Consider the following 13,740-nt stretch of genomic DNA (forward strand, 5'->3'; position numbering starts at 1 on the left):
GGCGGCAGATGTTGAAGAGCCGGCGCCGGAGATGTGGTGTCAGTGTCTGGAACAGCGGTAGATGGATGCCTACGACGAAGTGCCGCTAGTGGGGTGTCAGGAAAAACATACGCAGGTTTAACCCAATTCAACGCAACAGTCGTGGTTTTGCCATTCACTAGGATATCCATGGTGTGGGCACTGCGCCGTAGCACTTCATATGGACCAGAATAAGGAGCTTGTAGAGGCGGTTTAATGCCCTCAGTGCGGAGCATGACGTGACAACATTGTTCCAGGTCCTGGTGCACGAAAGTGGGCGGCTTGCCATGACGTGTGGCTTTCGGAGGGCGAATCTTTGATACATGGTCCCTCAATTGTCGCAAGAAATCCAGCTGGCCAGTAGCAACTGTCTCTGTGGCATCAGCGTCTACAAAGTCACCAGGAAGGCGCAGTGTTTCTCCATAAACCAGTTCTGCCGCTGACGACCCCAGGTCTGGTTTGAAAGTCGGCCGTAAGCCTAACAAGACCACTGGTAGTGCGGTTGTCCAGGTATCTTCGTGGCACATCAGCACGGCCTTCAAACAACGGTGCCAGCGTTCGATCATTCCGTTGCTTGCTGGGTGATAACTTGTGGTCTTATGGTGGGTGTAACCACAAAACTTGGCCAGCTGTGAGAACAGGTCTGATTCAAATTGCCGTCCGCGGTCAGTGGTAATATGTAGTGGGCATCCAAATCTTGCCAACCAAGTCATTGCAAAAGTGGAAGCTAATGTGTCTGCTGTGATATTATCCACCGGCACTGCCTCCGGCCAACGTGTAAAACGGTCGATCATTGTAAACAGATATCTTTGCCCGTTCGAAGGTGGAAGTGGTCTGACTACATCTAAATGAACATGCGCAAAGCGGGCGGTGGTATCCAGAAAATCGCCGATCGGTGCGTGTACATGGCGGTTAATCTTGCAGCGTTGGCACTGAAGACAAGATTGGACCCACTCGCGGCAGTCTTTTTGCATGCCTGGCCACACGAAACGTTGCGATACTAGGTGGAATGTCGGGCGTACCCCGGGATGGCACAATCCATGTACTATATCAAAGGCTTGTCTTCTAAAAGCCGGCGTCAGAAAGGGACGAGGTCGGCCGCGCGAAACGTCGCAGTATAGTTGTGTATCTTCCCCCAGAACATCAACGAGTTTCAGTTGCAATGCGGAAGCCGTGTCTTTAACATAGGCAAGGAGTTCTTCATCGTCTCTCTGTGCCTGTGCCAGTGCAGGAAAGTCTATGGTACTGGAAACACTGCTGATCCGTGAAAGGCAATCTGCAACAATGTTGTTGATCCCAGAAATATGCCTAATGTTGGTAGTAAACTGGGCCATGAACTCAAGGTGATGAAATTGACAGGGAGAGCAGTTGACACTATTCTGATGGAAGGCGAACGTGAGTGGCTTGTGGTCTGTATATATCGTGAAAGTTCGCGCTTCCACTTGGGGGCGAAAATATTTCACTGCCTGGTATACTGCCAGGAGCTCACGGTCGTATGTGCTCCATTTTCTATGTGCAGGCGAAAGCTTGTGGGAATAATACGCCAGTGGCTGCCATGCATTGTCGGTCATTGTTGTAACGCGGCACCGATCGTCGTCTGGCTCGCATCTACGACAATTGCTAATGGCGCGTCGAGCCGTGGGTGTGCGAGAAGCGCCGCGTCGGCCATGCTCCTCTTTGTTGCCTCGAACGCAGAACACATGTCCTCTGTCCACTGTATCAGAGACTTGCTATTTACTTTAGGGCCTGATAATGCCACCGTCACAGGTTCCTGCAGCTCTGCAGCGTGAGGAAGGTGTCGTCGATAAAAATTTAGCATCCCCAAAAAACGACGTAATTCTTTGATTGTAGTTGGTCGGGGTAGCTGCAAGATAGCGTCCACCTTCTCGGACAGAGGAAGAGAGCCTTCAGCAGAAATCTTATGGCCAAGAAATGTCACCTCTGACTGCCCAAAAACACACTTGTCCACATTCAAGACGACACCGTAACGCTCCAATCGCTCGAAAATCTCTCGCAGATGTTGTCGGTGTTGATCGCGGTCAGCAGAGAACACTAACACATCGTCCAGGTAGGCGAAACAGAACGGCAGCCCCTGGAGAACCGAGTCTATAAACCTTTGCCAGGTCTGAGCGGCATTGCGTAAACCGAAAGTCATAAATTTGCTTTCAAATAAACCGAAAGGCGTTATTATTGCAGTCTTTGGAATGTCGTCATTGGCCACCGGAATCTGTATATACGCTTTAGCGCAGTCCGGAACTGTGAACACCGTGGCACCATGTAAAGCGTGATTATAATCCCTCAGTAACGGAACGGGATATCTGTCCGGCACTGTTCGCGCGTTAAGCGCACGGTAGTCACCGCATGGGCGCCAAGCTCCACCCTTCTTCGGAACAAGATGTAATGCGGAGGACCACGGGCTCTTAGATGCCCGCATTATGCCCTCGCGAATCATGGCGTCAAATTCTGCCTTCGCTATCTTCACTCGGTCCGGAGCGAGACGCCTAGGTCGGCATGCTACTGGGGGACCATCAGTCGTTTGAATGTGATGCATCGTGTCGTGTGGTATGAACCTGGGAGCGCCGGGCGGAATGGTCAAGTTCGGATAGTTAAGCAGTAATTCAGTGTACTCACCCTCCGTAGCATGGACCAGCTTGGCACTGTGCGTTGCGGTGTTGCGACGGAAACCCGTGACTGCTAAGCCAGTGACGCTGTCTACCAAGCGTGCGTTCACGACGTCCGGCAGCAGGTGGTAGTGTGCGAGGAGATCAGCCCCGACGATCGCCTCCGTGACGTCAGCCACTGTAAAATCCCACTCCTACGTGCGACGTAGGCCGAGATTAAGTTCCATCCTCTGTGTGCCATATGTTGCGATGGAAGAATTGTTGGCAGCCATCAGACGGAAGGCAGTTGGTGGCCGGCAACGATGTATGGCTGTTCGTGGTATGATACTGAGGTCCGACCCAGTGTCTATTAAAAACTTAATGCCGGAACTCCTATCGGTAATGAACAGGCGCTTGGAGGATAACTGGCAGTCGGTTGCGCCTATTGTCGACCGCAGGTGGTGTTTGGGTGCGAGCATGGCGATGTGCACTTCCTTGCCTGATCGCCAAATCGTCGGTGGTACTAGCACAATGGTACCTCACCTTGCGGAGTGGTAGTACCGCCGGAAGATCTACTTCTCGAACGCTGCCATCTGTATCAGCTTCTTCTATTATTGTCGTCGTCACGTGCCAGCAGTGCACTGACCTGGGCGCACAAAAGCTCAACCTTGGCAGCGAGAGAATCATGGTCGGCTCGTGCTACAGACGCGGTACTGTTTGCACTGTTATCCAACGCCGCGACTGCGCTGATCGGAGCCGGTGTGATCGCGTCCTGAATCCGGTCTGTTAGCTGCGCCACGTCATCCAGCGGCATGTCTGTTTGTGACGCGCTTATGGCTTTTATTTGCGGCGGCAACCTACTGCTCCACAGCGTTCTGAGCAGACTGTCTGGCACAGTAACGGTGTCAACTTTGTTGCGTAGATGTCGCAGGTATTGAGAAGGCTTCCTGTCGCCAATTTCTTCCTGTGTCAGAACCTGACGTATCCGGTCCTCTTGCGATGTGGCCACCCGTCGAATCAACTCTGATTTTAGCCTGCCGTAAGCTCCAGCCTCGGGCGGTGCTGTGATTATGTCCTGCACCTCGGCTGCATAGCGTTGGTCGAGTTGGCTCACAATCAGCACAAATTTAGTTGCTTCGACCATTATTCCAGGGCAGCTAAAACTTGCCTCTGTCTGCGCGAACCAGAGTACCGGGTTGTCGGGCCAGAACGGCGGCAAACGGACTGCAATCCTGGAGACGGCCTGCTGTTCGGTCATTATGTGCTCGTTACTTACGTAGCTCTCGGCTGCTTCTTCTTAATCACGTCGGTCTCTGCTTGAATCACATCGGTCTCTGCTTGAATCACGTCGGGCTCTGCTTGAATCACGTCGGGCTCTGCTTGAATCACGTCTGGGTCACCACTTGTCGAGTCCAGCTAAACTGGTGGCTGTCCGACCTTTGCTTAACGTGATTCAGAAGAATGAGACCTTCGGTTGAGCAACAATAACTTTATTGCGAGCGCGTATCTGACGACGCCCGGCATGCATGGACAGATCGGAGCTATAAAATTTGCTTCCGGCCTATACAGAGGATCCTTAATCCTCGGAAATTTCCGTAGTTAGGAGAGGAAACAGTACTCGTCCACACAAGTCAGGAGGCACAGAACTACTCACTAACTCAAACAACAAGGAATAATAATAATAATAATAACAGAACATATATAAAAGCTAGAAAACACAGCGCCTCTAGAGGTTGGGCACGGAACTACACAAACGTCGCGTAAAGTAATTACAACCGCACAGCACTGCACTGACACACGCGCACAGCACACAAACACACACACACACACCGGCGAGCTTGAATTAGCGCGTGGGAGCGTCGCTACATCTGTAACTATGAGAGCACTTTTTTCTGCTGCAGTACACAATGATTCTTTTATATTGCTAATTGACTTGACACTTGTCATCATCCATATAAATTAGAAATAGCTACAGATCCAGTATGCTGCCCTGTGGAACACCTATTTCAGTTAGTTTTCGTTCTGATACAAGTTTAAAACTATGAAAATTGTGAGATGACATCAGCTCAAGAACTTGTGACCCGTTTTGCAGGTGGGATTCAAACCATTTTTTGTCAATACCCCTAATGCCTATTGCCTCAAGTTTCCCTAGTGGTATTTCACAGTATTAAAAGCTTGGGAGAAAATTAAATTAATTCCAATAAAATGTTTATTTAACTCCAGATTTCTTACTGTTTCTGTTGTGTAATCAAAGATGGGTGTTTCTGTACTGTAAACTGCTCAAAAACCATGTTCACTGTTATCTATTAGTTTATGTTTTTCTAGATATTTGGCAACCTTGATTTTCACTAATGCCTCGAGTATTTTACAAAACGCCAAGAGGAATGATATAGGTTGGTAATTTTCTATTTTGTGCACGTCACTATTTTTGTTTGGTGGCATAAATTTAGAGATTTTAAGCCTATCAGGAAATATCCCTTCACTAAAAGGTAAGTTTGCTACACGCAGTATAGGTTTGACTCTACATGATTCAGTTTTCTTCATTAAATATTTTCTTCATTACTGATACTTCATCCAGCCCAGATGACATTTTAGATTTCAAGCTTTTAATAACTTTTAGTACTTCATATTCATCTGTTGAAATTGTCATCATGCTGATATTTATCATTGGAGCCATCACTGTTGGTTGTTGTTTATACAGGCTATTTAAAGTATGTGGAATATTTACAAAATAATTGTTAACATGTCAGTTAGGACTTCTTTTCTGTGGAGATATTTTCCTTATTTTAGAGATTAATTTCCTGTTCCTTAGTTCATCCCCCTGTTTCTTTTTTTTACAATTTCCCACATTATTTTGGACATGTTACAAGCCTTCCTTATTAATCTACCATTGAATAATAATTTTGCTTTGCTATTCTTTTGTGGTAAGTCTTTTTGTAGGTCCTCACATACTCAACAAACTGCAGATCGTCACATGTTTTAGATTAAACTTAATATTTTCATGGTCTCATGTGACTTTTTAATTCCTGGTGTAATCCAGGAATTTGACACAAGCTTTTTTGGGAAACACATTTCTAAGTTTGTCATAAAATTGGAAGCAAATATATTGTAAGCATCATTTGTGTTTGTTTGTACCAAGACTTCTGACCAAACTTCATTTTTTAAGATGCTTTTGAACTGGTTACAATTTTCAGCAGAGGAAAATTGTTTGTACTCATTTTGTAGTATAGCTTTCTTCTTAGTAGTTGCAGTGAGATTAAGGATTACTGAGTTATGATCCAATAATCCTATATTTTCCCATTTGTTACTGTCACTTCATTTTTGACCACATTGCGAAAGACGTTATCTATTAAACTTTCACTGGAGTATGTTGTTCTAGTGGGATCTGATATGTGGAGAAACATGTTGAAACTTTTTAATATGTCTAGAAACTTGGTTTTTACTGAACTTTGGACCAAGAGATTAATATTAATGTTACTACAAAGAATTATGGTAGAGTTCTCATTAGAGAAAGTGTTGAGGAATACTTCCAATTTCTTAAGAAAGACTTCAGTGTCCCCAGATGGTGATCTCTAAACTGCTGCAACAATTATTTTCTTCTTTAAAATATACAACTGAAAGCTACTGCTTCAAAAACCTTTACAACACTTAATGATTTAGTGTCAGATTTTTAATTTAATTTAAGTTTGGGACCCAGATAAATACATACACCACCACCTTTGGTGGTTTGCCTACAGAATGGACTGCAAGTTTATACTGGCTTAAATTTATGTTGTTTAATCCATTGTCCTTACACCATTGTTGCTATCTCAAGTTCAACTCACTTATTTTTAAGACACTGAATATTCAAACTCATAATCTTTAGAGGATCTGAATGAACTGCCACTCCTATATGTTTACACTCTGTTACTACAATCTCTTACTCCTTTTACAGTTCTCATACCTTGTTGTGGATTCCTCTGCTTGCAAACATTTAACTATTTCCCAGTTCACTGTTTGGCCCCAGCAAAAGTCCTGGCGCCACAAGGGTGGGTGTCTGCTTCTGGGTTGACAACTGCTGCTGATGTGTGTTGTTGCTGTGAATGCCAATGACTTTGGTTGGTTTGTTGTTGATGGTATAACTACTGCTACTGATGTTGGTTCTGCTGCAGCTGTTAATATTGGTTCTGTAGAAGGTTCCTCTGTTGCTACTGTCATCTGGATAGCTGATCAGAGTGCTACTGCTATTTGTGCTGGTGGAAATGGTGATATTCCTATTAGAGATTTGTACCACCCCAGTTCATTGACTGTCATTTTGTAATTACATGTAACTGATTCCCTTATTAAGTTTCCTAACCTGGCCTTCCCATTACTGTTTAAGTGAAGCCCATGAGTAGTAAAACATCCTCTATCAAATGTGCTTGAATCGTTTAATTGCACATTACTGAAAACCCTACAGTGACTTCTAAGTTTAGCATTAATTTTGTGAATTTCCTTATTTACACAAGGCCATTCAGATAGAACATGGTTGTGGGCAAAGTTTGCAAGTATAATATTTGTATTTGACAGTTGAGCAAAAGACTCAAGAGCTGTTTATACATTTTCATAGCATTATTTCCGTAAATGTCTTTTGCTCCAGCAAATATTACAACACTGTCCCACCTGACATAGTTATATTTTACAATGTTTTTCATCACTTCTTTGAAACCAGAATGTGGTTTAATCATAACTGTAACTGTTGATGATTTACTGTTGACTCGCATTTCTTGAGAAATTCCCCTGGTGTGACTGTCTCCAAAAACATTGATTTTTGTTTCTTTCTTCTTTGTAACACAGACCAGTTCTTGTTTATTTTCACATTCACTGTTTTTTTGTTTACCAAACTGAGTCAGTTTTTGGAAAGGAATCTAAAGCAATGTTGTTTGTTTGCTGTGTTTTCTTTCACCTTTTTCATGAACTGGAATGTAGGGGAAACCATACTTTCATTACTGCTAATTTCACAGCACTGTTCTTGGACTTCTAGAGCAGCAAATTTATTTGTCACATTTACAGATTTTGCACAAATATTTCGTATGGCATTTAGTGAGACACTCTTTGTAGGTCAATGTCAAGTATTGTCATTGTTGATGTTCCAGTCACTGAAACAGCAGAGATCTTGTGGAGGCAGTTTATTTCTGAATTTGCGTATTTTTCATGTAGGGTGCTGTGTTAAGCACTGAATACCTCATAGAGAGTCTAAACAGGAATGGTACTGTATTTCTATAGTATAAATTAGGGTACCTCTGTCAGAAAACAATAAATCCAAATTTCAACTTTGATCTCCACCAGTACGATACAAGGCAAAAGTTCAGATACCATGTAAATAGCCGCAGAACAGCTTTATATGAAAAAAAAACGCACTTCATGCTGGGCTGAAGCTAGCCAATGCCCTACCAAAAAGTCTCACAACCCTTCCTACTAACAAATTAAAAGATCAGCTAAAAAGAATTCTAATTGAAAACCATTTTTATTCCCTAGATGAGTATTATATCTGTATGAAAAGTGCTTCATAAGTATCAAGCTCATAGTTTTAAGTAACCTACAACTAATATAATGTTGATAACAACAATATTTGTAATATTGTGATTGTATACTACCAAATGTAAAATGCATCAAAATGTAAAATTTATTAATACAAACAAATCTTTAGTTTGTAATTTATAGACTGACGTATTCAGAAGAATAATCTGTATGATGTCCTGAAACTGTATTATTTCTAGGGATTGCATTTGATTATTCGATGTTGAATAAATATTACTACTATTATTAGAAAGGTTGTCCTAAACATTTATTGCTATGGTGTGTAAGTGCCTGAAGTGCCAGTGCACATGGTCTGCTCTGAATTTCAGATATTGCATTTTATGTTTTGCTAAAAATGTTTACATTTTACAAGTATATTAATCAGGTCCTGATAAATGTCCAATAACAATTCACTAGCTATTTTTGCAAATTTGGTATAGTGAAAGTGAATTTGGAATACACAGTGTGACTCAAGAGTCTGATATATATTTTTGTAACCACTGGAGCCAGAAAGATGGGGACAAGATCTTCCTTCACTGTGAACTGTATTCTTATTTATGATCACTATTTCGATAGTTTAGGAAGCCAATGAGTTGTTTTCCGCAGTGACTGTCTTCAGTGGTGGTGTCACTGGAATGTTTGTATCGCATTCTGCCTGTGTACTTTTAAGGTGATCAGCTTATAACTTATTCTCCAGGTACTTCTGAAGGAGGGGGGTTGAACTCTTAAAATTTCCCTAACACATACTTTCCATTTGGTCAGAGGATGCTGTATTTCTTGTTCAACATCTTACCCTAAATCAAGCTTGAAACAGCTTTGTCAAATGAGTCAAATTATGTGAGATGATAGTTTAGTAAAATTTTTCATAAATAATTACACCTCACTGAAACTCTTATGATTTTCATTTGATCTCAGCCTCAATTTCTTGAATGATTCAGCAAATTTAGGATCCCTAATGTAACACCAATGGTTTCCCTTGTGCAACTGTAGGCTGTGATTAAATATTTCTCAGATTAACATTTAAGGAATTTCCAGCCAAAAATGAAGACAACTATGAAACTAGCAGTGACACATACTAGAAAATATCAGAAAAGCACAAGAATTACACAAGTAAATCCTATTTCTGTGTTTGATGGAAAATCTATAAGCACAGTAAATGGAGTAGATATGCAGTGTTCATCTCTTTTTACTATGGATGATAGCTGCAAGATGTCAAGCTGCTAACACACATACAAAAGGTCTGAGAATTCATCTCACATATTATTTCTGAAAACACAGTGAGTTTATACATGGAAAAACCCAAAAATGTTAATGTTCTGCATGGCTTGATTTTTACTGTGAAGATTAACCTGGAGTAGCCTAATGGATAAAACATGGATATATAAGCATAAATTTAGTGCATTAGAAATCCCAAATAAGCCATCCTCAGAAACTGTTCTGTGGTTTTCTTGTATAATTTCAGAAAATGGTACATGGTTCCTCCAACAAGCATATGCATTTCCTTCCTTAATTTAGCTCTCTATAAGGTAGGGCACTGATTGTAAGGGCATTATTGTTTTGTTAATTATACATATGCAACAAATTTCCAGATACTTACAGAAGCATTGTACAGTACTCATGTTCTTCAACAAGACTGTAGTGTTTCGAGAAAACAATCTGGAAAGACACACAACTAGTGCTATTCTGTCATGGTTTGCAGAGTATGGTGATAAATTTCCTATGGTCTGGGCAGTCACTTGCTTCATAGTCACTGAGTTCTTGTCATTAATTTTAACTGCATGGATTATTTCTGGTTTGGTTTAAGGCACATAATACTTTGTTCTGTTACATACACTGATTTTAAATCATTATATTTTTCAGGGTTTTGAAGATTGCTTAATACTTGACAACTTGATGCAACAGTACAATGAAGATTTCTCTAAAGTTCTTCCTAAATATTCAGAGATAAGAAACAAAGATGCAGAAGCAATCTGTGATCTAGCAATGTACAATTACTATGAAGTAAGTTACCCTTGTATAAAATATCCAGCTTTGGTAAATTTCAGTAAACACATACGACTAAAGTGAAAGTGAATTTCTTTTATTCCATTATTTCAGATGCGAGACCTAATGAACCACAAATCATTCTTATTGAGGAAGAAATTGGACAATGCACTCTACCAAATAATACCCAAACTATGGATTCCACTGTACATATCAGTTACATTTACTAGTGAAGGATACTCCTGGTGCCTGAAGAACAAGTATTGGCAGGATAAGGTAATAGATTAAAAATACAATAGTTAAAAAACAATGTCTAATTAATGTAAATGAAGTATAGTGAAAATCTAGACACTTTTACGGTGCAAAAAAATCACCTGTGGAACATTTGGAAACATTGTTACAGACTTTCTCTTAAATGAACTTCAAAGGTGAATGGAAACAAGAAAATGTAAGCCTCAAAATGTATTTCTTACTGTGCCATAATCAACTCTCCCTTCACTAAACCTATAAGCACACTTTACAAATCACGGTGGAGACCACTGTGGAGCATTCTTTCCAGTCCCACTGCTTATTAATTTTTTCCCCTTGTGATTAATTAAATATAAGTTCCTATATTTACTGTGATTGCACCAATATTTTCACTATCCCTGTGGAACCAATGCACAAGGATGGAAGAGAGGATAATTACAACACTAAAATACTGCATGATGACTGATGCTCAAAATTTTATGAAAACATTTCCTAAGATAATTAGAGATTATCTTTATAATGCAGTATTGGTACACAAGTTGAACAGACTACATGCCCCTACAGAACATGCCAAATTGGGCACAATTGGCCTCCGCTATTATTACAGCTTTATGCAGGAACAATATACTTAATCAGTGTTGCAAAGAGGAACCTGCAAGTTTTTTATACGCTGCCCCTTTCCTAAATAAATTGCACTTTTGCAGTTTATACTAGTTTCATAATAGCCTGCAGCTTTCTTCAGCTATAATTGATCTCTCTTGACTTTCCCACTTCATATAATCACATGACTGGTTCCAGTGTAACTTTGTAATGCTATAATCTAAATCTTACCAAGGGAAGATACTATGAAAAAATTACATCAAGAAAATTTGTGTGTTTGTGAAATAACTGACTGAATTCAGTAGTTTATGTCTGCAACAAGAGACATTATCTGCATGAATACCAAGCATGCAATATAATACGAATTAGAGTATGGATCAATTCTTATCAAAGAGAAATGGAGTTGAGCTAGGGACAAGGATACAAAATAGTGAGAAAACTGTTTACTTTAAATGGAATCAAATGGAAATGCATGGACTGAGGAGGAGGGGCAGGGAGTGAAGTAGGAGAAAGAACAGGGCAGGAGGACATCAGGAAAGATAGTGGAACACAAGAATAAGGGAGACTACAGGCAAAAGCTCAAAGGTCTAGAGAAAAAGATAAGAAAAAGTTCTGTGAGGGTGATTTGATAAGTCTAGTAAATTTCCATGAAAGAATGAATCATTTTTGTTGGACCTTCATGGTTGGTAAGCTTGTCTATTCCAAAGATTGTATAAAGAATTTTAACAATGTACCACACACAGTTCATTGTTGAGAGCTGCCTGAATTGGTCAGTGTGTCTACTGCAATTGAAAATGGAAAACACTGAGTTTTGTGCTGTTATTAAACATTTTCATTTGAAGAGTTGGACTACTGCACAAATCAAATCAGAATCGGACAAAGTTCAGGCAGAATTTTCACCATTATTGAAGACCATATACTTTTGGATCAATGATTTTAAATAAGGCTGGACAAGAACTGAAGTGTGCTCCAGCTTTCCAGTTGAGGTCAACACCAAGGAGGTCATTTTCAAAATCCGTTATATGGTAAAGCAAGATTACTGAATAAAAATTATGAGATTGTTGAGACTGTAGGCATCTTAACTGAGCAAGTGCATAGTATCCTGCATGGAGAATCGGTTATGAAAAAGCTGTGTGCATGGTGGGTGCCACAACTGCTCACAGGTAACCAAAAAAAGCATTTGGCACAACATTTCAACACAATGTCTGGTGATGTTTAATCACACTCCACAAGACTTTTTGTCCTGATTTGTGACTGTAGATGAAACAATCCATTATTACACACCAGAGCCAAAACAGCAGTCAAAACAATGGACAAAGTCTAGCAAAATTACACAGAAGAAGGCAAAGACCATTATGTCAGTAGTAAGGTGATGCCCACCGTTTTTTTGGGATTTCCAAAGATTAATCCTTATAGATGATATGTAAAAAGGCAGAATCATAACTGCACCCCATTGTGCTTCATTGTTGGATTGTCTGAACTAGCAATGTCTGATGATGTTTAATCACGCTCCACAAGACTTTTTGTCCTGATTTGTGACTCTAGATGAAACAATGGGGAAAGTGTATGAACTGGGCAGTTAATTGGTTCCTCATCCACCCTGTTCATCAGTCTTATCCCCAAGTGACTGCTTCCTGTTCAATAACTTAAAACTTTGGCTTGCTGGGAAGAAATTTTTGTCAAATGAGAACTGATAGTTGCAGTCAATGAGTATTTTGAGGCGTTTGAAAGAACCTATTTTTTGATGGTGTACCAAGTTAATCAAGTTTATATCCCTCAAAGGAGACTTTGTTGATAGGTAAGGTGAGTTATTTACAAAAAAACATTTTTTCTTGCTTTTTTTATCACACTATGGGATGTAAATAGGAGAGGAGGAGGGGTAGTGGGGTGAAAGAAGCAAGGCGCAGCAGAGACTGAGGCCAGTGGTCTTGGGGAATGAAGAACATGTTGAAGAGAGCATTTGTATCCGCAACATTCAGAAGTGTTGAAGAGGACATGGGGTAGGGGTGAGGGTGTGATTGGGGGGGGGGGGGGGGCAATGAGGAAGGGGGGGGGGGATTCAGAGGTGTAGGCTGTAAAGCAGAGACAAGTCTACCATATCATGTTGAACATCATGTCTGTACCATGTGGTGTAAGTGGCCAATTGCTACGGTTTGAAGGTGGCCACTCACCCAGGTGGATAATCTGTTCCAGTTCATATTAGGATTGAATACAGTGAATTTGGTAAAATAGTGGCTTCTTTTATAGCTGCCTTGCCTTTGATGAGGGTAGGACCCACTTGCTAACCTATACCATTTGGATTTTCCCTTCCAACCTGATTTTTTTTGGTTTGTTTAAGTGAGAACTCTCCAGCAACATAAAATTATGAACCAAAACTTTTGGCCAACAAATTGGAAATCTAGCAATGGTACAGGCTGCAAATCAGGAAATCCTCAGACTCCCCATGCTACTTTTCTACTCTATCCAAACTCAGCCACTAGAACCTACTCTTATCTCTTTCTCATACTCTGGACCCTCCATCTTTCTCCTGTAATTTTTCTTCCTGGAAAGCAGCAAAAGAGTCAGGCCATGAAGAAACAGATTGTAAGATTGAAAGCATGAATCTGGCAAAAGACAGTAAAAAAAAAAAAAAAAAAAAAAAAAAAAAAAAAAAAAAAAAAAATGAGAAGCAAAAGTAAAGCCAAGAAAGATGTAGAATTAGTAGGGGAGAGAGTTGTACCTTTGAACACTTTTCAGTCTTTCACCTCTTGCC

General features: G+C 40.8%; 1 protein-coding gene across 1 annotated transcript in view; it reads left to right on the plus strand.

Moving 5' to 3' along the window:
- The window catches only part of LOC124612684 (kynurenine 3-monooxygenase-like), a 189,175-nt gene that overhangs the window by 161,639 nt on the left and 13,796 nt on the right, over nt 1-13,740 (plus strand). Inside the window, exons 9-10 of the mRNA XM_047141019.1 lie at nt 10,017-10,157; nt 10,254-10,415. Coding sequence (XP_046996975.1) covers nt 10,017-10,157; nt 10,254-10,415 — 303 coding nt within the window. The remainder of the gene's footprint in view (nt 1-10,016; nt 10,158-10,253; nt 10,416-13,740) is intronic.

Source organism: Schistocerca americana, chromosome 4, assembly GCF_021461395.2.
Source record: "Schistocerca americana isolate TAMUIC-IGC-003095 chromosome 4, iqSchAmer2.1, whole genome shotgun sequence".
NCBI classification, from domain to species: Eukaryota; Metazoa; Arthropoda; class Insecta; order Orthoptera; family Acrididae; genus Schistocerca; species Schistocerca americana.